This window comes from Syngnathus floridae, chromosome 3 (assembly GCF_059516105.1).
Source record: "Syngnathus floridae isolate MCC-2025c chromosome 3, RoL_Sflo_1.0, whole genome shotgun sequence".
Taxonomy (NCBI): Eukaryota; Metazoa; Chordata; class Actinopteri; order Syngnathiformes; family Syngnathidae; genus Syngnathus; species Syngnathus floridae.
In genome coordinates this window covers 7324756-7350837 of record NC_142415.1, presented here as the reverse complement: position 1 = coordinate 7350837, position 26082 = coordinate 7324756, and the positions used below count along the sequence as shown (strand labels likewise).

The window sequence follows — 26082 nt, the reverse complement described above, 5'->3', positions numbered from 1 at the left end:
CAGATTACGTGGTGCTGTTTTCTTTTTCAAGTCGTGATCTCCAAGTCTCAACAGAGCGGTTTGTAGGCATGCGTTTATATGCATAAAGCAGCTGGAATAAAAATCAGCACCTCCAAATCTGAGACCATGGTCCTCAGCCGCAAAAGGTGGAATGGCCTCTCCAGGTCGGGGGATGAGATTGTTTCCTAAGTGGAGGAGTTCAATAGAAGGAGCTGAGTCGAAAGGCTAAGCTCTCAATGTATCGGTCGATCTACATTCCTTCCCGCACCTATGATCACAAGCTCCACGTTGAGAGGAGCCAGCAGAGGTGGCTCGGGCATCTGATTAGGAGGCTTCCTGGATGTCTCACTAGTGAGGTGTTCTCGGCATGAGCAGGAGACCCTGGGGATGACCTAGGACGGCCTTGGAACACCTAGGGATCCCGCTGGAAGAAGTGGCTGGGGAGAGGGAAGTTTGGGCATCCTTGCTGAAGCTGCTGCCTCGGCGGCCTGACCCCGGATAAGCAGGTTGTGTGGGTTGGTGGTTGGGGTGGATGGATGGATAGATGGATGGATATTTTATGTAATATGAATATGTAATCTTATGCCTCCATATTTATGCCTCACACACTTAAATAGAGGGGCTCTTATATTATCAATGGACGTAGTCTTTCAGCTTAAACATAAAACAAGCTTGCCACAGTTGCACCGGCCACAATTACACAGTTACATGTTTAATACCCATTTGAGACATCAACAAGCACAATATTAATAAACCACTTCATACTGCCAATTCAGCCCGCTAAAAGTTAAATGTAGATGTAGTCAGACCAGGGAAATATGGTGCACTATCTGAAAAAGCCACAAGGTGCCATTATTGCACACAAATTAATTCATTTTGTCAGCACCTCGTGGTCCCTAAAGTCTTTTCTCAGGAGATTTTGCTTTTTTTAACCTGTGCCCGGACTGCTGCCGATTTACAACCCACATCTCTTTTCTGTATTTTGTTTTACACTCACACTCACTGTCTATTTCTCGCACACGTTGATGCAGAGGTACATTGAGCCGATGCAAAGCCCCTTTGCCACTCCCCTTTTATGAGTACCTTCATTACTCAGGCAGCGTCTGGGAGCAAGAAGGGATCACTTACATCTCTCCTTTTCAAACGTGCGTAAGATGCTTGCCCCCTTCTTTTATTGACGGTGTGCGTGCATGGTGGAGGCTTGGTCGAGCCGACAGTGCCTCATTGGCATCACCGGTCCGTGGCTTCCCGTCACAGCCGCTGTGACTGAACACACGGTTGGCCGCAATGAGGAGAATAACGGGCAAGGCGAGGGATGAAACTTTGATCGAGCTGCAGGGCACCGGAGACGTTCACACGGGAGGTAGGCCCATTTGGTCTTTCATCATTGTCGGTTCTTCTTTTTTTTTAGTTTATCATTGATTTATGTCAAGAAAGTATGCCATATACACATCAAAGCTATTTTTCCATTAATAAGTCAACCGTAGATAAACATAAAAGCCGACTTTATAACGTTAGCGTAAAACAGTCAGATAAAAAACAAGTCAAAACTTCCAATTACTTTGTAGAAATTCCAGTGCAAACATATTAACATAGTCGTGCAAGTGTACTTTGTGCTTTCTCTGAGCAGCTCAGCTGCTATTGATCTTATGCAAATGGTCGGAAACTTGCAACTAAAACTGTTTCTATTTTTATTGTTGGTTCAACGTGTGTCATTTCAAAACATACAGTGGGGTGACCCTGAAAGATGTTTTCATAACTAAAATGGTGTTTTTACTGATCATTAGATAAGACAATGTACTTCAAACTGGGGAAAAAAAATGTTATTTTTGCCATTCATATTTAATAGGATACTTCTTCAGTGACAGTCAAGTCGTCAGTGTGTCTTTACCAGACCCTAACCACTTTCATTGTGGCCTGAAACCATTAGGGACATTTTACTCTGTATGCTTTCAGGTATTGGCTTGTAGAAGATTAATAGTTTTACCATTATTTTGCCCTAATGGTCCTTTTATTGTTTCACGCTCTTCATTAATGTCCCTTATACGAAGTAGGATTACCTTCTAAGCATTCGCAAATAATAACACATATGTACCCACATAGTTCACATTGAACTGACCGTGGAAGAGCAGTACTGTGTTTTAGAGTATAAGTGCTCATGACTTAACAAGAGATGATTTTGTTTTGAATAAACCCATGGTTTCTTAACAACATAATTTCTTGAGAATAGCACACACTCAAGTATTCTAGGACGCGCCCCTCTTCAAAACCTAATTTTCACCCATATTGTATTATATGAACCTCCAATTTTACGGTATACACACTCAAAAAGTGAAGTATTATCTGCATTAGGAGTGGGAATCTTTGGCCCCCCTCACGATTCAATTACAATTAATATTCAGGGGCTAAGATAAAAATTTAAAACAATTATTATATGCACTTTCTCACAACACACATTTCTGTTTTTCTCACTATTCATCACTTCTTTAAAAAGTACGTTCATAAAATGAAACCAGTGTTAAATTCATTTACACTATATTTTATTAAACTAATGGGAATGCGTGGAAACTGGAACATTACTGAATGTGTGCAATAATAGTAATCAATATACTCTACTTCATACCCCCCAAAAATGTTATACCAAAATACATTTTTTGTCAAACGCTTCTGGTTTGGCTGTTCAACATAAGATTAAATCAGAGCACAAACACACAGTAATTAATTACAAATGTGTATTTAAGTACTAGTACCTATAAAAAAAACACACATTTACTTGACTTCAGACTAATTGGTTGGCACAGAATCCCTTTGACTAAACATAAATTCCTTTTAAAAGTGTTTTCAACAAGCAATTGCAACAAAAACTTAAAATAAATGTCAGAGGTCCAATCAAACGTGCTTAGCTGGACTAATCCATCAATACGTAGATGGAATAGTGTACCTGGGCTCCAATGTAAACAACAATGCTCTAAATCCCTAATTTTTCATGATGAAATAAGGACGCAAACCATTGGGATCAAATGTCAGAATGGTTCAAAAGTTGTAGCTTTGCCTTTTCCGATGTCACAAATCACAGACTGGAGCAATTGAGCAATCTCTTGACCATCCAAACCATGTTAAAACCTTGTGATCTCGTTCAACGCTGAAGTGTTATTTTTAGTTTTGATGGTTTAACCTCATGACTGGATTTGTTTCATATTGTTAACTACTGTATCGGGACTAGCAGGCAGAACAAATAGTAGTGAGGCGCATCCAAAATTTGCTGATTCAATTGCAATAAATGTAGACATCAACTTGTTTCCAACACTAAATTGCATTTATTGAGTGCTTAATAAAGAGATGTGTGTTTACATCAGGTCTGCGGTGGGTTGATAGACTGCACTTGTGCTGTGGCGTTGTTGAGGCGCTTATCAGAGCAGACCTTCAGCCACATTTGAAAGGGGAGGAAGATGTCTGTCCTCACATTCCTCTGGCTCTGTTTTGACTGTGGTACCTTGTTCACAGCTGCCCAAACATGGATTTACAGACTTGACTGACAGACTAATGTATTTTTTAGTACAGTGAAACTTTTAATGTTGAACACGGTCTATTCTGTAATGCTAATTTGGAATCTGTGTTTGGGGAGACACTGACTCAAAGCAACTTTCTCCTTAGGAAATAATGTAAATTTAATCAGTCCATTTCATGGTATTACGTTTCCATGATAGAACCTCTATTACAGTGGTTCTTAACCTTTTTGGAGGTACCGAACCCCATAAGGTTCATATGTGCATTCACCGACTGAAGCCGACTCACCGAACCCCTGGGGTTTGATCGAACCCAGGTTAAGAACCACTGCTCCATTAGCTATTAAGGCAATGTTTTTTCTTCTCTCTTTGTGCCAACACTAGCTGGGTTTCCATTACAATTTTTCGCAAAATAAAAACAATATTTCCGCAATTTCAATGAGGTGGATTTGCTACCCGTAGACGTTTCCATTTGATAGAGTTTGGCTTCTGAAGCGTAATTCTTGTAACGTTTCGTCTCAGAAGATTTTGTAATTCTCGTGAAATCCTTTCATGAGACTTGTGACGGGATGAAATTGTTGACAGGTAAACTGGTATGTCCACACGAGGAATTTATCCCTTCATGGTGGCGGCCGGCCTGGGCCCGGGGATCACCCTCTGCCATGATGTTCAGACCGATATGCTTCCCCCGGCTGGCTCTGGGTCATCCTGGAAAGGAGTGGGGCCTTGGTGGCACGGCGAGGCCCCGGGTTTCGGCACTCTACAGCACTTCCCTGCCAGGACCTCGCCACTTCCCTCAGGGCTGCGGCACAGTGCTCGCTGTGCCCTCCACTCAGGAGGGGCCCCTTCGGCACTAGTGTGACCTGCTGTCAGTGCAACCCGGATGGGGACCGGCCCATTAGCATGTGTCAGTGGTCCATGACAATGTTCATGTTGAGACGGTCCGGATCGGCAGAGTTGCCCTGGAAACCCCTGTTCCCTCTGGTTTCGTCCAACCAGCGCTCGTTACTATGGTTGCTGGAAGGGCTGAAGTACTCGGTTTCACCCTTTGAGCACGACTGGGTGGGGTCACATGACTATAGTGGAAATGCGAAAAATGGTTTCATTACACTTGTGCAATATACTTCCATTTTGACACATCTCAAAAACCACCTCATGAGAGCGTTTAAACTTATTTGCAACATTTGAGCGTTTTTAATTTCCATTTCTACTACCAATTTGATAATGTGTATTTTGCGCATTCCTTAGGACAAGAATAAGACACCTGCTTTAGATACTTATTCTACTGAATTGTTAACATTGCCTGTGCAGTTTGAATTCTTGTTTTGTGTCTATTTGGTCTAGTCTGTCGAAATTCGAATTATACTACGACAGAGAGTTTCGACAGGTTGTACTCTACAGGCCAATTTCTCTTGGCAGAGTCAACCTGAGTGTAGCCTCACTCTCAGCACTTCATGAATAATGAAAATAAACGAAAGAACATAGATTTTACAATTGTTTTACCATTGCCTTGAATTCATAACATCAAGTAATTTAAAAAAATAAAACTAAATAGTATAAGTATGAAATATAAATTTAAAATATAAAATAAAACTAAATATTTTCAAGTATAAAACAGAACAATTTGATATATGCTGTCTACTATGCAGATGTAATATTAAAAGAAATTCTGATAGACATACTTATTAGATACAACTTTACTCAGTGATATGTTGATTAGCAGACGCAAAGAAACAGTAAACTTTTATCTGTGTATTTATTTAAATTTCCCCCCAAAATTTTAAACCCCCCCCTCTGGAGGTGACAATGGCATCCATATCATTTGCTTATACTGCTAAATAATTGTTTGTCTATTGATTGGAGGCTGAAACAGTGACAAACCCTGCCTCTCTTAGGAATTGCTCTCCCTCAGTCATAATACATCTAGTTTTGTAAAATCCCTTTGCTTTTAAGGGTTCTTCAAAGCTATTATTGATTTCTATTTGGATGCTTCCTTCAAAGCTGATCTCACTCTCCTATCTGCATCCAGATGAAGTCATCACCCAGTTGGAGTAGAAACAGAGCCAATGAGTTGCCATGGAAACTGACCCTGTAATTGTATTACCCATGTGATGAAGGCACAATACTAAATCACACATAAAAAGCCAACTCTTCCTTCTCAGTCGTACATGCTGCACTCATTCATCTTTGAAATAACATGCTCCGAACCTTGCTGTATGATTATATGAGCCTCGGTCACTCTCCCTGCAGATGCATTGAACTGAGAAAACAAACAAATACTAAGCCAGCAAATAATTTTGAAATGATAATTCATTTGTGGAAAGGCAGGATGAAGACTTCCTAAATGTGATTAGAATAGAACCTAATCTGCATCTCCAGGCGTTCCTTGGAAACAGCTGTAGACTTTATGCACATCATGTCTGCAACCACGACTGACATGCTATTTCGACTCTTGTAACTTGTGTCTTGCAAAGATAAGACTCTGTCTTTTCTTTCTTTAACATGGATTCTTGGATTAGGGAGTCACGCGCTTATTGTCAAGGAAACCTCTGACTGATTAAAGAAAATTATACTTTATTCCTTGTGAAAATGCTTTGTGAGCACTGCAAGTGCATTTTAACCACTTTACCTTGTTTTTTTAGCTCTACATTGAAATAACATCATTTAGGCTTCTTCATAGATGCATCATTGAAATTTTCAATAAAACTCATCAACAATTTGTTCAAAGATCTTAATACTTTTATTTAACAATTCAACACTCGGATCATTCATTGCTCGTTCAGATGCATTTAAAGTTCCGTGCTAACCTTACTGACCTCATACATGTGCTACTTAGAGGAAGTTAAATCTGTTCCGAATAGTATTACTTCCCCTGTTTTGTTATTACACAATGCCAAGCTGTGGTTGTTCAAGTGGCAGACAACTCCTTTCTAAATTTAAAAATGAAGCAGCTACACATGAGCTGCTATGAGTGCTACAGACTCCCACACAGCCTACCTAAATCTTCCCAAATGAGCATCATGAAATGAATTAAAGGTTATACTCAAGAGATTGACTGTACTCTGAGTCTGGGGCTCTCTCCTTTTCAAGTTGAATTGTTTTGGTTCTTTCCAGCAATTTTAATACGATTCCTGTTGGCGAGAAAACACTGCAGAACAACATTCCGTCTTTCTTCTTTAATTTATCCAAACTTACCTGAGGCATTATAAAAAAACAAGACCAATGTTCACCAGCATTTAAAAACACGCTTGTTTACTCCCCACTGACAGCATGAGAACACTAATGAGTATATCTGCTCCCTTAAGATGGTCCCGCCGTGCTGACTGCATTCAGGATCAACCTGCACACAGGTACGGGCAGATCCGAGGCTGAATGTGATGCCTGTCTGTCCGTCCTTTCATTACTTTCCTCCCCTTGTCTCATTTCATATATTTGTCCCCATGACGGCAAGCTGTGCTTAGTAGTTTAGCATAACTCTGCTTCTGTGTGGCTGTTATTTCTGCACTGGTATGTGTGCTAATCACACCCAGAAGGGTCTTTGCCTCTTTGCTGTTTCAGCCTCCATATTGGCCCTCAACTGCAGGTTGTTCAGTGTGCTGCATTCATGTCTGCACAGAAATGCATGTACATGTGCTGTATTCAGGCATGATAAGATGAATAATGAGGCGATACATGTTTTTCAATCATCAGAGAATTTGTTAGTCTTGACGCTAACAAATGTGCTCGTTCCTCCATTCACAGCGTTTGTTCACAAGCTGATTTATGTATTCCACACTGAGAGACATGGAAACTGTGACTAGGGATTGACGATGCTAACACCTTTATTATAATACCGAATTTTCCGCACTATAAGGCGCACCTAAAAACCTCCAATTTTCTCAAAAGCCGACAGTGGGCCTCATAATCCGGTGCGCCTTATCTATGGACCAATATTGAGCCACTACAGCAGCCGTGTCCAAATATATGGATTTATATATGGGCAAAGTTTTAAAATGGGCCATTCATTGAAGATGTGGTTTATAATCTGGTGCGCTTTATATATGGACAAAGTTTTAAAATAGGCCATTCATTGAAGGTGCGCCTTATAATCCGGTGCACCTTATAGTGCGGAAAATACGGTACCCTTTTATGTAACACCATTCCATACCATAGTGACTAAAAGTGGTTATTGTTGAAATTTTCTATCACGCATATGAACACTGCACAAAACTGCTTCCAGTCTCATAACACAAATTCTGTGATGTGGTTTGGTTGTCTTGCAATTATAGAAAACCGACCCCTGGTCACTACGGTAATGACACCACTTTATAAATCATATTACTCATTAATGCTGTTATAACCATTACTGACTTTTTAAAACAACACCCAAAACAAAACAATGAATATGCATCATCATAAAGTAGATGTGGATGTCACAAAATACAATAAATGTACATAAACTATTATCAAATATTTCATAAATACTGCCCATCCCTGTGTTAATTTCTCCAGCATAAAACCATTAGTCTTGTTTTGAAACTTGTATTAATATTAGATTTGGTGCTTTGAAAGAACTGTGAAGAATGGGGTTGTTGACTTCCCAATGGTGCAGATTTTCTGGCCAGAGGCAATCAACATACAAATGAAACTTTAATCAAGTTATGTTTTTTTTATTCAGGCAAAGTTCTTGAAAGAGAAAATGTGCAATCACTTTTTTCGCCAACTTCTATGATTACCAAAGTGGGCATGTGTGCTTTCTCTCAGGAACATCACGTGGGACGTGCTGTCTCAGGCTCGCGGTCGGATATCAATGATGGGTCTGAGACGCAGTGTTTCTATACCATTTCAATAAAGCTCCGTCATTTATATCGTAATAACATTGGTCAGCTGAAATAAATGACTTGTTTCCAAATGATTCAGTTCTGTCGCATACTTTAGTTCTCATGCATAAAAGACCGGACAAATTATTGATAATATAAAATGAGAATACGCTCCATACTATATGCAGAATAAAATGTGTGCAAAATCAGAAAGAATAGACTGCAGCATTACAAAACTGTATACATACTGCACCTGGATATGAGTGAATGAATAAATAATATATAAAAAGTTATGCATGGGCTATTTAGAGTAGTTTGGCAGCAGCAGAAAGCATTGAGTTGAGGTAGTAGTCCATTACCCATCTGGAGTAAAGGAGACTGTTATTGAATAAATGCATGATTATTGTAATGGTGTCCTGCGTTGGGTTTTGGAAAATTTCCATCAAAGATGATAAGCTTTACTTTCCCACGGAATACCCCAGCTGTCTTTACCAGCCTGTCCATTTTCCTCTTGTCAGCAGCTGGAATGCTGCTGCCCCAACAGCCTGAATTGAGTCATAGAATGTGGGAGGGCTCCCTCAGAATGGAGTTTCTGCTGTGGTGTGGCCCAGTCTAATTTATTGTTGAAGTGACCTCTAGTGTGTCTTTTTATGTCCTTTCCCTGTATGCCTACCTACGTCAAAGGAGGGCTGCGGGTATATATGGAAATGCATAATATATGGGCAGCAATGCCTAGGTATGCTTTTATTTTGAAGTTGTTTTGTGAAGCATGCCGCCGCATAACGGCGGGCTTTCCTTCTCTCCCAGATTCCATTTAATAGCACTTTTGCTACAACGTCTTGAAATAACATTTAATCGCTAATTAAGTGCACTACAAAATTACTTATCACGGTGACACTGTATTGTTGGGCGCCTGATGCCATCATTTAGCGGCGGCTCCAGCTTTAGCTGCTCGGTGCCAAAGCAGTGATAAAAATCTCTTCGTTATTTTTACCAACTGAAAAACAAAAATGTGATTTATAAATGAGTAGGTTTTTTTGCACCCTAGAGAAAGAACTGTACAAATTGCTCATTAGAAAACTGTTTCTGCTGCGACAAAGTATCACAAAAACAAGACTTGTCTTTTGTGCCTCTTATTATGTTTGCAACAAAGCGTTCAAAATAACTGTGCAGTATGTAGCCATCTGACAATGAGTCAGGGTCTTAGACCGTTCCGTTTCTTAAATTGTTGTGTATTGCTTTAATCATTGTGTGTTGCACCCTAATTAACCACCTAGGACAAGAGATGTTCATTTATCAGAGACTCAGTTGTTACATCTCTAACTTCATAATCTCTCGACCATTAGTACAGAAGAGTTCCAATTTTAATTTCACACAAGACAGAATAGTACAAATCTCATTTTGTTAATCTAAAAGCAATTTTGTGACCTTATTGAGATCACAACAATCTCTAGTGAAGGCTTTATTCCACCAAGCCAAATACTAGTGGAAGTCAAAATTTATGAAATGTTTCTGTTAAAAACAGTTCTGTCCACCTGAAAAAGAAATATACTGTATTATTATCACGTCTCGTCTCGCTGTTTCCGTCGAATCGTTCTGTTAAGTCTCTGTTAGTCTGTCTTTGTTAAGTCTCTGTTAGGTCTCTGTTAGCCCGTCCTGTTTGCCAGTCCTGTTGTCCCGTCCTGTTAGTTCTTGCCCATTAGTCCTACCATGCTCTCCTGCTTGTTTGTTCCCCTCACCCTCTCCTCCACCACCCTTTTCCCTTCAATAAACCCTGGTCCAAGCTGCATTTGGTCGCCTTGCTCCGTTCCGCCCGTGACAATTATCCAGATTTTTAAAACCGTTTGCCCATCTCTCCATAATGTCTGACATTCTTTCAGTAGCATAAGATCAAAAATAACATATCATATTAAACAGAATTATCATCTCGCTCCCAGATAGACAACTTAGCTCAAAACTGGAGAATTGTACATGCCAATTATGAGAAGTTATTGCAATATTAACTCATGCCGATCTGTGCCACCACTGGTGCTTTGGATTAAGAGCATGGCCCGTAACATTTCGATATAATTCTCCTTCACCGACGTGTGGTGGAGAAACGTGTGTGGGGTGAGTATTGTGTAAATCCTTCATGTTCTGTTACTCAATTCAGAACCACTCTCTTGCAGACACATGTCCAGAAAATATTATTTGAGTAATTTCACACTTGATGGGTGAGCAGGCACTCGAGATGAGGGACCCAAATATTTGCTGCCTGAGACCAAGTAAAGCATCTTTGTATTTTTGAACTAATGTTGAATTAGAATTTCTTGGCCTTAATGACATTATATTTTCATTTCTTTGAACTGTTCATAAACATGAGTTTTGACATTGTGAAATGACCCTAGTCTTCTGTATAGTTGCCCCCTCCGTGGAAGGATCTACACTGCTGGCCCTTTGCTCCTATTTGCTCAACCCAGATAACTGTCTGTGTACATGTCACGTGAGCTCATAAAAGGAAAAAAATCTACCGCAGTCAAAAATACAACTTCAGCTACAGAGCTGACACTTCTTCCCATGATCCCAGTGTTGTTGTTTGTCCTCAGGGATTCTTCTGCTCTTATTGACGACACATTTCTATTCCTCTAGTGTCCTCAGAGATATTACACAGAAAGACCCTTTTCTATTGGCCCCCAATGCTGTCTGACATCTTTTTATCCAATCAGACGCTGCTGCCTGAAGAAGGCTGAGGATTGTCCTTTGCAGGCTGAGTTCACGTGGGACTTGTGGCCACTGCAGAGACGCATTTGCTCAGCCCCTCCCCCTCGCCGTCTTCATGCACGTTCCAACCTCCCCCACAGGAAGTGCCGGGTTCCCAGCATTCAAGAATAAAAGAGCGGCAGACAGCAAGCAGCATGCCTGCCACGCTGGCCTGCTGGAATGCAGTGTGTCATTGCAGTGCAGACAGACAGGAGCTGCATTCGTGTTGCATTCATTCCTTATCACAACTTCTGAGCATCACTATATTGTCTCCTCACCAGAATTATGAATATTATTTATAGACCTAGTTAGGTTGGCAGAGAGGCATGTGCAGCCATCTTAACCAGGTGGTAACTCTTAAAATAGATTTCACCAAAGTTGAGAGCAGCTGTTGTTTAAATACAGTAGAAAGGCAGTCAGAGATCACATGGCTCCACATGTTGATTTATTTATATATTGAATACATTCCCCACTTTACAAGTAATTACAGTGAATGCGTGCTTTTCTTGGGCAATTCGTTCCACTCTTAATATAGTCCTTTAAAAACACATACACGCACACACACACAATCTTTTTAGAGCATAGGTCTCAAACTTAAGGCCCATAGGTCTCAAACTTAAGGCCCGGGGACCAGATACGGCCCACCACATCATATTATGTGGCCCGCAAAGACAAATTTAGCATCAACTTTGTGGCATTACTAAAATGATAAATTGTCTTCATGTTTTCAAAACAGAAACATTGCTAGCAATTTTTATTACCATTCATCTTTTTGAACAGTTTTGACTAGTCTCTGATTTCAAAACTAGTTATTCATCAGTTTGCCATGTACCCTATACTGTAAATAATATAATACGTTGACAGTCATAATGGCCCTCCAAGAGAAACTATGACTACAATAGTATTCCTTACTATTTATAGCAATAATGTGAGTTGTACTTTGAATACAGACTATTGACCCAATCGTTTTCATGCTTGTACAAAGCTTTGAACTTTGTGTGTTCGAGGAGTAATACATGTGAAATATTGGGGATGAGTCAGTGGCCCCTGCTTTGAGGGATTAAATGATTCCTGAAATGTTTGAAGCTATCGTTTGCTTTTGCGCTCTGCACATTATTTTAAGACATAACATTTGTTGTTTTCAGACAGGCACTCTGTTTCCTTAAAACCCACCTCAAAATCCATTTTTATTCCCTGACTTTTAACACAGCTCAAGCCTCTGCGCTTGTTTTAGTGTTTTATTTATTTTTATTGTTTTAATCATTGTTGTTCTGTTTTTTTTTAAATGCTGCTACGTTTAACTGTCTTTAATTCAATTTGTAGTTATTTACAACACTTTTTTTCAGCTGCCATCACTCTTAAAGTACTATATAAATACATTTGAGTTGAGATGAGTCACATTTTTAAGATGGCTTGTGCATCTATATCAAGATAATGTATGTCACGGCCACAGAGATGCACAGTCCAAATTAGGGATGGGCGAGTATCCGATAATGGTATCAGCAGCCCCAAGGAAAATTGCCATATTAAATATATAGGTCTTTATTTGAAATTATCTGACTTGTGAGGGGAAATTTGAAGAAAAAAAACATTAGTGTTATCGGGACTTGGTTTCGTTATTGGTGACTACTTAAGCGATCAATACTCGTACTGGTATCGGTGTGTAAAAAGTGGTATCAAACATCCCTAGTCCTTATGGACAATGGTGTTATTTATCATTAGTGCAAATCTTCACAATAATCTTAATTTTGCAATTAATGAATTGAAATAAAAATATTATTTGCTTTTAGTAATAGTTCTCTTTATTTTTCCATTGAGTGAACCCCTTATCCATTAGTATTCTTGCAGGTGGCTTTTGTGTGTTAGATGCACAAAGACTACAATGAATCCAAAAACGTCATCCATTCAGTTTCATGATGTTGTCAATGAAAAAGCCAGATTTACACAATACTGAAAACTACCTTTTTATTCCATAGATGAAAATGGTGGAATTGATGTTAATTCCTTATCGGAGAGAACAACTCTGCCGGGACACACTGAGGTAAGATGTACATCATCAATTCCTTTCCCACTGGTGGTATGCAGCTCAGAACACAAGTAGTGCATTTTTTTTTTCATGAGCTGGACACCACTAAATAATTGTGAGATTTGGGGCCTTATTTTTTTTTAGAGTTGACTATAATGTGGATCAAATTACAATTCAAGCGAATACACATCATTATGTGGTCTTAACATTCAGCTTAGGAGCACTGAATGATAGTCATCAAAGTAGTCATTTTGATATGGTCACATAATTTGTTGTGTAATTTTTTTGACAGCAATTTAGCTGTATAAGAGTACTGGAAGAATACACAGAATAGCCTTTATGTCACAATGAGGGGTTTTACTTGTTCAGTGTGCTTGTGCAGCAGATGCTTGATGGCCTTTGACTGACTCGCCGCTCTCATTGCTGAATCACAAGACTTCAGTTATTCAAAGAGTTCTTGTCATTCTCGAACAAGAGGAAACTAAATATTGATGCTCTCGTGGGAGCCAGCTGCGATTATACATCTTGACTGAAAAGCCAGGTTATTTGACTTCAACCCTCGAATGGAACATTTAATCAGTGCTACTCGGTCAATGATTTTGATGCTCAGGCACTATATCCAGTTAACTTCCACTTGTAGCTCAATATCACTCATACAAGAAGGCGTATACGTGGATGTGGTGCTCTGATAAACACGGTGGGTGGGGTTTTTAAAACTACCTTAACAGTTGCTCCCCCAGTTATGATATTAACTCCATGTATGGACTTTTACGCTTGCTTTTTCATTCTCCTCTGACCATACAGCGAATGTTTATTCTAATAATATGTTGAGCACTGGACTGCAATGTATTTAGGACTCTTTCGTGCAGTTGTGTTACATCATGAAATGTTTGGTTAAGTGTGCAGAAAGGTTTGCACTTAAGCTAGTAAAAACAGCACTGCAACAAGATGTAGAAATTGTCAAATGCTATCAAACTAGCCAAAATGCTGGGTAAAACAATAATGGCTTTAGTTTATTAGCAGCATAGGGATGACATCATGCTGTCATGCATTTGTGTGAAACACACATTTCTGTGATTGCAAAGGTCTTCGTGTACTTTAATAATGTAAATAATAATAAATACTACTAATGTAAATATTCTGTGAAGAGAAATATTTACTCATGATATCTTAGTATATGAATTAATTGGAACAAAAGAAAGTAGGGAGGAATGAGAAATGCCCAACCATTATTTTTTTCTTAGGTTTCATGTACATTCTTGTATGTCAGAGCAATTGCCAAATAGCATTCAAATGTGCCCCCAGGGACTGTGAGCATTAAACAGGAGTTCATAATGTGCAGAGCAACCTTATCAAACACAACAAGAGAGGTATACTGGCTGGTCCACCAATATAGACCACTAAAGTAGGTTATCAGAGGTTAGTCAGAGAGCCACTGTGCTGTCTAAATGACGTTGAAGTTGTTACTTGCAGTAATTTAATTACAGTAATTTCTTTACATATTGTTAATGTCATTTTCTTTGTTTCCCTTCTCGGTTCCCTTTTAACTACAAACCAATCAACTTTTCAAATCATGTTCCTACTGCGTGCATGGATGGAGTTTTCTTTCTCTTAAGTATTTTTGGAGACGTGTCGGTGGTGCCACCTGATGACAGTGCTTGGTTGACGTGTTCGTCTGATGATTCGGACTTATCGGACTGGTATTAACGCGCGTCTGAGGTTAGCCCCCCACCTGCTCAACCGCCCGCTCCGGCTCAGGGTTCTGTTTTTGGGACGTCAGGAGCCGTCCCTTGATGGGGGGGTTCTGTCACATGCCTGTGTCACCTGACTCCCAGCCACGCCCCCTAATCAAGCTAATCACCAGCACCTACCACGGCTCGTTGGGCCCGCTCTATTTAAACTCAGTGAATCAAGACAGTGGTTGTCAGTTCGTCTTCTTACCCTGCCCATGATGCCACTGCTCACTGACCGAACGAGTACCGTTGTTGGCTTAGCTTGTGTTCTGACCTGACTTGTGTTGCCTGTCCTGACTACTCACCTGTACTTGACCCCGTTCTGATCGCTGCCTTCCTCAACCACCTGCGTGCCTTTGACTACGCGTTGCGCTCTTCTTCTTAGCCAGACGGCAGTCCAGTCTTCCCCTTTCCCCTGTTCAATAAAGGTTCGTGCTGCATTTGGTCGCCCCATCTCTGTTCTTGACGTGCTGGTAGAAATGGATGTTTGCACAGTTGTGTGAGTGACCACAGCTGACTTGATTCCCAAAGCTATTGAACGTCTTATTCCTTGTAAGTTCAGTGCAGGAGAAACTCCTGGTCTACTTGGCAGCAGCTGGAGTCCATGCAGGACAAAGTGCGTTTATGAGGAACTGCAAGAAAATCACTTGCGCATGATGTAAAGTTGGCTGGCTGCTGTGACATTGCCTTCCACCCCCCCATTATGCGTTAACGTGTGAAAATCCCGTCACCCCCACCCTACACATACACTCATAGTTGTGGTCAGGCCGGTATTTTAAAAATCTCTGAAATAAAATGAATAAGTGTCAGTTTTTACGCTGGGCACATGTACACCCTCTACAAATTAGAGCTCTGTGTTTTGGAGTAAAATTTATTTTTTATTAGTTAGCTCCCTATCATGGTAAATGATAACTAACGTTTTCCTTTCCTGTCGTTCATTTCATAGACAGAGAAACTGCAACCAAACAAAGACACGGTATTCTTCAGGGATGGAGTGCGAAGAATCGACTTTGTTCTGTCTTATCTGGATGACAAAGATGGAGAGAAAAAACAGGTAACAAAGATGACCTTCATGCTGTAATCTTACTAAACTGGCACATCAGATGAAGAAGACTGACTTTTGGACGTTAACCTTCACAGTGGCCACGATTTGCCCGTTACATCGCTGCATCAAAATCCGGCAAATTTGACCTTATCCCATCCCAGATTTGTACTTTACACAAAGGCCAGCAAACCAGGAAAAAGATGTAAAAATGTAGGCTTGGATGGACAGGAAAGAGGCTAGCAAAATAACAAATTGCTGTCAGTTGATGACTCATCATTTTACTGTGACAATGTAGTAGTGTTATCTTTGTTACACAATCCAGAAAAGGAACACTTGACTACAGGAATAGAAAGTAATCCCTTTTTCATTGACTTAAAAATTGAGACTATAATCAAATTTCTTTACACTCTTAACTGTGAAAACTACTGATCAATAATAGATGTTTAAAACCAAAAATAAGATAATGTGTGAAAACTACTGATCAATAATAGATGTTTAAAACCAAAAATAAGATAATGTGCAGAAATCAGTTACAAAGGGAGCCTGGGGCCTTACATAAATTAACACAATGTTATCAAGTCTTGTAACATTTTTCTATTTTCTTTTGTTATCCGGACCTGAAGTGTTTTCAAGAAATGTAACAAAGTACAAATTAAGAATCAGGAGACATCTAATTTGGACAGTGCTTCCAGCAACTGAGGCTGTTTAATACGCTGTGTCGCTATCAGCAACAACTTTTCAACTTTACTAGTTGCTGCTTGAGGGCCTGTGCCCAACAAATTTGTTGTTTGCACTTGCACCACCCCCAACCTAGTTCTCAGAGTGCTGTGTGTGTAGATTACAAAAGTCGGCACTGGCACTTCAACGTGCTGCGAGCCTCAACCGAGTGTTTAAAACGTGCATGAGATATAAATTATAGGTTTAAATATTCATTGTCGGACAATAATGAACAACTGCTTTTCCTTCAACTCTTTTTAATTTTTGGATCTTTATGGCGTTACCAAACACATGAATGGTGAAGATCCATTTTGTGATAACATTCACTGGGTGGGCAGAAGCAAAACCCCAAATGAATAATAATGTTGCTCCTTAACTGCTGGATGTGGAACTAAGCAAATTGAGACCTTGCTTGGTCATCAGTTTGAGTCATGTTAACTTGTTTTTCTGCCCCCCAGGGGAGTAAGTATTAATCAAGTCTTGTTTAACTGATGTGATCACTATCACAGTAGGGCTACCTCCAGCTTTTATTATTACTACTATATATAAATATATTTTTCTAATCACTGTTATACCCTTATATTGGCTGCAACATGCAGTCGCTAAACTGGAATTGGAATGGGTATGAGGTCTGCTCAAAGTTTTAATATCACTCACCAAATCTACTGTCAACAATTGTCCTACTGTATTTTTTTTAAAGGTTTTTTGTATCCCACCGCGGCTGTCTAACGTCTTACTTCCTTTTTTATTATTAAACACAATTGCTGAAGTTGTAATTACCGAATAGAAAAAAGCACAGGCACAATGATGCTAGACAAAGGAGAAAAGATAAATGTGGTTAGTTAAGTGCCCCTTCTGCTTTCGTTCTTGTGATCTGTGTGATGTGTGTGTTTGCCCTTAGGAGAGGAGGAGGGAGTTTGAGGCCAATCTTGAGAAAGCAGGACTGGAATTGGAGACGGAAGACAAATCCGTAAGGAACCACAACACAGAACACTTGCGCCACCTAGAGGACGATATGGAGTGACACAAAATCTTAGTAGCAAAAGACTTAAAGGGGAGGCTCACGATAAACATGCCACCGCCAATTTGATGGATTAGCCACGGATTTGTTTATGAGGTGCAGAACAAACTCGCTTCCATCATCTTCTTTTACCAGGACTCTAAAGACCAGAAGACATACTTCTTAAAGATCCATGCTCCATGGGATGTTCTGGCCACCTACGCTGACGTCTTGAAGATCAAGGTTCCTTTCAAAGCCAGTGATATCCCTCACGGCCGGGATGTTCCTCTGGAGTGGCTGTCACATCCTTTCCGCTTGCCAGAACACATAATGCACCCTCAACCTGATTATTTTACTTACCCCTTTGACAAAGGCAAGACTGACTTCTTTCTCATTAACGACAAGGACACTTTCTTCCCACCATCCACAAGGAACAGAATTGTGAGTTATTTTCTCTTTAGAGTGTTATATATTTGCATAAATAGTTAATGACTTTGCTTGGAATGACTTGGTTTGATTTTTTTTTCTTCAGGTGTTCTACATCTTAGCACGATGTCCTTATTATAAAAATGGACAAGAAGACAGAGACAAGACCGGTATCAAGCGCTTACTCAGCAATGGGACGTACACAGCAGCATTCCCACTTCATGATGTAAGCCATGATGAAAAAAAACGTACATGGGCAGATGAGTTTTTGTTAAATGTTTAAAATATTAAGCAGTTTAACACTCAGAACTTTAACCAACTGACCATATTATTGCCATCTTCATTTCCCTGTACATTTCTTTTCCTTTCAGTGCCGTTACTGGAAGAGAGCAAGAAATGCGGAATGTGAGAGTGAGCGCTTCAATTTGTACTCGCACTGGGCCAGGTTTCTCTGCTTTTACAAGGAACAGCCACTTAACCTCATCAGGTATAAGAATGGAATAGAACATTTGATAATGTTTACATTTGAGTTTGAACTAACCCCATGAAGTCAGACGAGTTGTTAAAATGAAACTGTGCTCTCAGGAAATACTACGGGGAAAAGATCGGGATTTACTTTGCGTGGCTGGGATTCTACACAGAGATGTTATTCTTTGCCGCTGTCATGGGCTTTATATGTTTCACCTACGGAGTGTTTAGCTATGACGACAACATGTCGAGGTTGGTTGGAGAAAAACAAAGTACATTCATGCTTTTAAAACCTTTCAAAACTCATAGCGGAATCCAAATCACATAGTAAATAATGACACTCTGTTGTGGAATTTCTTTGACCCTTCCTTTCTCTTCCATTAGCAAAGAAATTTGTGATGCTAATATCGGGGGCAGGATTGTGATGTGTCCATTGTGTGACAAAAAGTGCTCTTTCTGGAAGCTCAACTCTACGTGCCTCTCATCCTGGGTAACTAACTAACTTCTTTTGACAGCTGCTATTTCATGATAATCTGCAACATACTGCCATGTCGCTCCTCATTTTGTCATTTCCTGTATTGCTCCAATGAACTGATCCCATTTCATGTTTTTACTTCCAGCAATCCCACCTGTTTGACAATGAGGGAACTGTGTTCTTTGCCATATTCATGGGGATTTGGGGTGAGTAACGTACAATGCCGCGCTAATTGTGTCCAGCTAACCTCAATCTGACCACAACCCTCCCTCCTTCACTGTCAAAGTCTTTCATACTTAGTCATCTAACTAGCTCACATGCTTTTTATGGACAGATCAACTTGCCAGTACGATTATTACACTACTGGGTTTTCTGTCTATTGGAGCATACTGCAGGCTTTGGACAGTCTGGAAGGCCTTACAAGGGGCTTTATAAGGATTATGTTTTGAATAAATGTGATATAAGCTACAGCATTAGATACTAAGTCTTAGATATACCCCTCACTTATGATTTCAGGTTTGGGGGAAATTTTAGGATAAAGCAGCAAAATTCACAACATGTGGTTGACGAACTAATCATTGACCATCGTCCACGTTTTCATCTAATTTTGAAATCACGAGACCAAAACAACACCTAGCAACTGATGACACCACAACTGTTTGACACAGCAATATGTTCAGATTTCAGATATCAGGTTTGGCCACTGAGCTTACTGTGTCATCAGTAGATTGAAGAATCACAGAATGGCATAGAAGTAGACATATTGGAAATATCGCTCCATTGATCCAAATCCTTCTGTGTGTTTTGCTGTTTAGTGGCTTGTTAGAGAGCTGCAAGTTAAAAAAAAGAAAAAAGAAGAAGAAGTACTGAAACATTAAACATTTGGACATTTGTCTATGAAGGTCATTTGGTGACCAGAGAGAAAAACACCTTCCTTCTTTTCTGCAAACATGCTTTACAGTAACTCTCTTTTTGGAGTTCTGGAAGCGTCGTCAAGCCCGGTTGGAGTACGAGTGGGACTTGGTGGACTTTGAAGAGGAACAGCAACAGCTTCAAATTCGTCCCGAGTTTGAAATTCGATGTACAAACAGGAGACTCAACAAGATCACTCAGGTACTCCAATAGCTTCGTTCGTTTCCATGACAACAGTTATACACAAGCCAATGCTATCAACACACAGTGTATTAATCAAATACAAATTCTCAACCAGGAAATGGAACCATATCTTCCTGTCACCAGCAAGTGTGCTCGCTTCTGCCTGTCAGGGGCCACTGTCATCTTCTGGGTATTTGGATGTTTGATGTAAACAATGACCCAGGTCTCATCACACTGGCCCAGCAGCAGTTTGTGTTTGTGTGTTCTTGGCAGATCTCGCTGATCCTGGCCTGCATTATTGGGGTCATAGCGTACAGACTGGCTGTGTATGCTGCCTTTGCGAGTATCATTAAAGACCCCATGAGGAAGATTCAGGTGGTGGGCAGGTTCATAACGCCGCAACTGGCCACCTCTGCGACCGCCTCTTGCATCAACTTTGTCCTCATCATGATCCTCAATTTCTTTTATGAGAGGGTGGCTATCTGGATTACTGATATGGGTACAATAACCTCATCATAGTGCCTGAACATTATATATTTGACATTGCTGATATTTACTATAATGTTGTCTCTGATCATGTGGTTCCTTCCTCCAGAGATCCCAAAGACCCATCTGGAATACGAGAACAGGCTCACCATGAAAATGTTTCTCTTCCAGTTTGTCAACTATTACTCGTCTTGCTTCTACGTGGCTTTCTTTAAGGGCAAATTTGTGGGTTTTCCCGGTGCATACTCATACATGTTTGGGAAGTGGAGCAAATTGAGGAATGAAGAGGTGTGCATATCTGACTTTGAAAACAAAAAGCGTTTTTTTTTTTTAATAAAATCCCTTCAATCTGTTTTTTCCAAATGCCTCGCTTAAACTTCTTGCTGTTCTAGTGTGACCCCGGAGGCTGTCTCATAGAGCTGACTACACAGTTGGTGATCGTCATGGCTGGAAAACAACTGTGGGGGAACATCCAGGAAGCCCTGCTGCCGTGAGTTTCTGAAATCTGAATTCTATACTTGTTTTTTCCCCACATTGTATTGTCAGCCTGTTTTCCCCACATTGTATTGTCAGCCAAATTTTCACAGACGAGTCATGTGGTCCTTGAAGGCTACCTCGTGCCCGCAGGCCCAATAGTGACCCCTGGTATTCAAGAACCAAAATCAAAATGTATTATTAAATACCTTTTAGGCTGAATTTACATGGTAGGTCCAAGTGGCCTATTCAAATTTTATGTGTGTGCCTGCGCCATGTTCTTTTGCCATTCATGCCATGATGCATATCTGATACTGTATGCAACTTGAACCTGAGAGAAAATAATCAGAATTGTGTCAGCTGAAAAAATGATGGTGCAAATCAAGACTGAGCATTAATTTATTTGTGAAGACATTGTTTTGAACGAGAGCTCAATAGTCTATTGATAAGTGATGCAAGATAGTTGACTTTGCTGGGGTCAGAGGTCACATTGGCAAATGTTTATCATACTTTTTAAAATCAACAAACTGGATAGCTTGTTTCTTCTTTTTTTTTTTAAAGTGGTTGCACCCTCTGCCTTGTTCTGTCCCACGTGAGCTGTCTTGATGCTACACTTTCTCATTTAAATGTCACAGTGCGTGTGCTGCACGTACTTTACTTCCATGCTCTGGACGGCCACATAAAATGAGTTTGACACCAGTGCATTAGCAGGACAACTGTCTGTCATATTTAATATGTTTTTAGATGAATCCATAAAAGTATTGTTTCCAAAAATAATGTACAGCATGTTGTAAATGCACCCAACAGTGAGCTCTATTTCTCTGTATTTTTCTCTTGGTAAGAAAACTACGAGACTAAGTGTAATGCATTGGAGTTGTGAAAACCACCAATGATAAACATATACCTTACTAACTATGGTTGGCTTTTGGCAGGTTGATGCGTAACTGGTGGAGTAGCAGAAAAGGGAGGCACCATCCTGAGAACCATTATAGCCGCTGGGAGCAGGACCACGTCCTGCAGAACTTCAGCCAGCTGGGATTGTTCTATGAATACCTGGAGATGGGTAAGATAGCTCATAGTCTGCGCTTCAATTTGATATTTTTAAGATAATCATGCTGTCCTGGACTGCTTGATATACATAACTTTGTATTTGTTTTTTCTGTTGTTTCTTTTCATTCTCTCTGGCTCCTCTCAGTGGTCCAGTTTGGTTTCATCACTCTATTTGTTGCATCTTTTCCTTTGGCTCCGCTTCTGGCTCTGTTCAATAACATTCTGGAAATTCGGGTGGACGCCTGGAAGTTCACCACTCAGTTCAGACGACCTGTGGCAGCCAAAGCCAGAAACATTGGAGCTTGGCAGGAGATTCTTAACGCGGTTGCCATATTGTCTGTTGTTACCAACGTGAGTTTGTGTCTCGCACTTAATTTGATACTTCATTTTGCTCCATAAACGGTGGAATGAATGCAATTTCCAATGTCTTTTTTCCACAATGTCTTTCAAACATTCTTGACAGTCTTGTGTGTGATTTCAGGCGTTCATCATGGCGTTCACCTCAGACATGATTCCTCGTATGGTCTACTTGTACACGGATGGCAAAGGAACCTCAATGAGGGGTTACGTGAACAACAGCTTGTCGATATACAACATCTCACAGATCCCCTTCCGCAACATGCCGGAAGAACAGGACAACTGGTTGGATAATTCAACATCCACTTGCAGGTATTAAGCAAATTTAGTTGAGGGTTTTAGTAGTTAGCATGTCAGAATCAAGAAGGTTCTGAACTAATCTTGGGCTCTCCGGTGTGGACTGGCTGGGTTTCTCAAGGTACTCCCACATTCTAGAACATCTACTCTATATGTTAGGTTAATTCATCCATCACTTCTTATACTGGTCAGGGGCTGGGTCATGGGTCATCAACAGCATAAGGAGAGAAACCCAGTCATCAATCTCTCCAGCCATTTGAGGCAGCGGGATCCTGAGACATTCCCAAACCGAGAGTTGAAGATCACAACTTGATGAGGAGAAAAGAAGCACAACATCTAGAAAAATCATAGATGCAACAATGAGACCACATCTAAATTCCGTCCTGAAAGGCTATGAACAGAATCTGTGCAGCTTTGGTGTAGTCTGACAGTGACATCGGTTGTACTGGGTTAATCAGTTTTTACAGTTTTTTAAAATGGTTATTCTTAATTGTCTATAGGTGTGAATGTGTTTGTCCATATGTGTCCTGCAATTGGCGTACACCTTGTTTAGTGCTCCCACCTAAAGTATGCAAGGATAGGTTCTTGCCCATTCACAGAATGGAGACGTAATTTTTATAATTGTGACCACTAATATCGTTCTTTCGAGTCACTGATTTCCGATGTCAAAATGGTTGTTGTGAGTTATGTGCATACATCTTCATGGAGTTTGTTGGGTTTTACAGATACAGGGATTACCGTTACCCTCCGGGCCACTACAGGGAGTACACTCACACCATGCAGTTCTGGCATATCCTGGCAGCCAAAATGGCCTTCATTATTACCATGGAAGTAAGACTTTAGCCTTCGTTCAAATAATTGTCAAAGAAGATTTGAATGTCGTGATGAGCTTCAATTGCTTTGAATTGCTTTCAATTGTTTACTCTCCCTCCGCAGCATGTAGTCTTTGTGGTGAAGTTCTTTGTGGCATGGATGATCCCTGATGTGCCTTCAGACGTGAAGGCGCGATTTAAACGCGAACGCTACCTGATTCAGGAGTACCTGCATAACTATGAGGTGGAGAGACTCAAACTCCAGTTGAGTGCCAGCTTCATCACCGAGCCCCTTTCAGAAGAGTCCGCTGTGCCCACCAAGAATGAAGTGCTGTCCGAGTGCCTCTAGCTGCCACTTTATGTATCACAGTGGCCAAGCCAAAATTGGACTTTTGAGCTTGTGTGGTTACCTACTGATGATATCCATATGCAAGGGCTTTTGTGTTTAGGCAAAAACAATGCTGGCCTTGTTTCATGGGCATAATCGCCTGCTGTAATGGATTCCTATATTAGGATCTGAGCAGACATAGTGAAGAAAAACATCATTGCAATCAATATTTTGCATCCGCTTCTTAAATGCATGTAGTGTATCTGTGCCATAGAAAATATGAATGGTCAATGTGAAAATTAACAGCAATGAGCAAAACAGTTGTGCAATTCTCCATGTAATGCCTTCTTCCTTTCTGTAGCACTAGACCCTAATAAAAAGCTATATGTATTTATGGATGTGCTTGATAACGAATATGACATTATAATACCCCTTTAAATAATTGTAATATATGTCTCAGCATGTGGTACTTGTAAAGAGGGTATGAGATAAATGACTGGATTTGTCAGAAAAACTGTATGGTGTTTGGATAGTAGTAATGAAAATAAGTCGTGCAAATATGTGTTCTATGTATTTCAGACTGTCTTACATCCATAAAGATATGGCAAAAAAAATCACACTGATCCAAGAAATAAACATTACACTGCCTAGAAAAAGTATTCATACCGCTGAAATTTTTTCCCATTTTGTGATCTTACAATTACATATTTGAATGTATTTTTTTTTTGTGATTGTATGCGATAGACAAAGTAGCACATTATTGTGAAGGGGAACAAAAATTATATACAATTTTCCAAGTTAAAATAAGTTACTCTTAGTATAAAAAAAGAGGTAAGAAGAACGACATTGTTGAATGACTGTATATCCAGAGAATGGTGGCGCCATAAAGTATTGATTGGGAAGGGTAAAAACAAATGCTCACTGCATTTTTCACATTTTTATTTGCTTAAAATCTTGAAAACTCTGTCATTTCCATTCCACTTCACTCTTATGTGCTACTTTGTATTGGGCAATCACTAAATCTCCATGATAACAATGTGTTGTGAGGTGGCATAATGTAAAAAAAAAAAATCAAGGGGTACAAATACTTTTTTATGGCACTGTAGCTAGGCTATAAGAAGATGCTTATATTACTATATAGGTTTCTTTAAAACTATATAGAAAGAGATTTTTCAGCAGTGGTTAAGTTTTTTTTTTTGTTTTTTTTGTTTTTTTTTTACTTTGTCCCACTTGAGTTAAAGACCGAAATGAGGACCGACTGACACAATGGCGGAGACTATGGAATCCCGCAACTGTATTTTTATGTTGCTTTGGGACCAATTGTTATATTATCTTTGTCACTGCAGAATAAAAAAAGTAAAACTTTTTTCCTGAAATGCCAATGTGTGATGGAAGTTTATTCATTGTGTTTTCTGCGCAAATAAAAATACATTTTTTTTCTTGAGAAATTAGTAGTTCTTTTATAATCTATTATTTTATTATTATTATTATCATATACTACTATTATCTTCTATTGATGCATATTATAGCTCAAAACTTCAAACATCAGCTCTCCCCATCCTTTCTTTTTTGCAGTATGAATTTGTTTATCGCCACCTGGTTTCAACCAATAAAGATGCAGAAGAACACAACAGTTTTTGAAGAGCAAAGTGATCTGATTACAATTTTAAGGTTGGTGGTTCAAATCTTCGCTCTGGCCTGTGAGGTTTGGATGTACTGTTTGTGCCCCACATTACAAAAACATGCATGTAGGTTGATTGAAGACTTTAAATTGTCCATTTGAATGTGAATGGTTTAAATGTGATCTCTGAGTGGCGATCAAGGCCTCAGCTGGACCAGTCTCCATGTAAACCAACCCCCTCCCTACGACACTAATGAGGACAAGTGGTATTGAAACTGGATGGATGGATGGATGGATGGATGGATGGATGGATGGATGGATGGATGGACGGACGGACGGACGGACGGACGGACGGACGGACGGACGGACGGACGGACGGACGGACGGACGGACGGATGGATGGATGGATGGATGGATGGATGGATGGATGGATGGATGGATGGATGGATGGATGGATGGATGGATGGATGGATGGATTTGCAACGACATTTTTATGCTACAAATCTGGCGATTAAACTGTCACTCACAAATGGTTATGCACTCTAATTTCTATTATACATTTATCATTGCGCTTTTATATATTATTATAAATCAACAATTATTGGTCAACAATTTTAAATTCAAAGAA

At 40.0% G+C, this 26082-nt stretch overlaps 1 protein-coding gene across 2 annotated transcripts; it reads left to right on the top strand.

Annotated features, from left to right (window-relative positions):
* The first annotated feature begins 1060 nt into the window (after window positions 1–1060).
* ano5b (anoctamin 5b) lies at window positions 1061–25209 on the top strand. Of its 2 annotated transcripts, XM_088371354.1 has the most exons (21): window positions 1061–1363; window positions 6812–6856; window positions 13021–13085; window positions 15750–15857; window positions 17467–17535; window positions 17722–18006; window positions 18098–18217; window positions 18363–18478; window positions 18577–18711; window positions 18844–18949; window positions 19080–19140; window positions 19896–20047; window positions 20145–20219; window positions 20303–20528; window positions 20625–20803; window positions 20908–21005; window positions 21922–22052; window positions 22185–22390; window positions 22521–22708; window positions 23419–23524; window positions 23630–25209. In XM_088371354.1, exons 1-21 carry the CDS (start codon window positions 1288–1290, stop codon window positions 23852–23854), a joined length of 2772 nt encoding a protein of 923 aa, XP_088227480.1. In that variant the 5' UTR covers window positions 1061–1287; the 3' UTR covers window positions 23855–25209. The 2 variants fall into 2 exon arrangements, with proteins under 2 accessions (XP_088227480.1, XP_088227483.1); XM_088371357.1 differs by lacking the exon at window positions 6812–6856 and having other exon boundaries at window positions 1063–1363.
* The last annotated feature ends 873 nt before the right edge of the window (window positions 25210–26082 follow it).

Bases quoted from the DNA above. Each gene is read 5' to 3' on its own strand.
- ano5b (XM_088371354.1), top strand. From the start codon at position 1,288: ATGAGGAGAATAACGGGCAAGGCGAGGGATGAAACTTTGATCGAGCTG. The intron at 1,364-6,811 runs GTAGGCCCATTT...TGCTCCCTTAAG, and splicing joins CGGAGACGTTCACACGGGAG to ATGGTCCCGCCGTGCTGACT. The intron at 20,048-20,144 runs GTACTCCAATAG...ATTCTCAACCAG, and splicing joins GACTCAACAAGATCACTCAG to GAAATGGAACCATATCTTCC.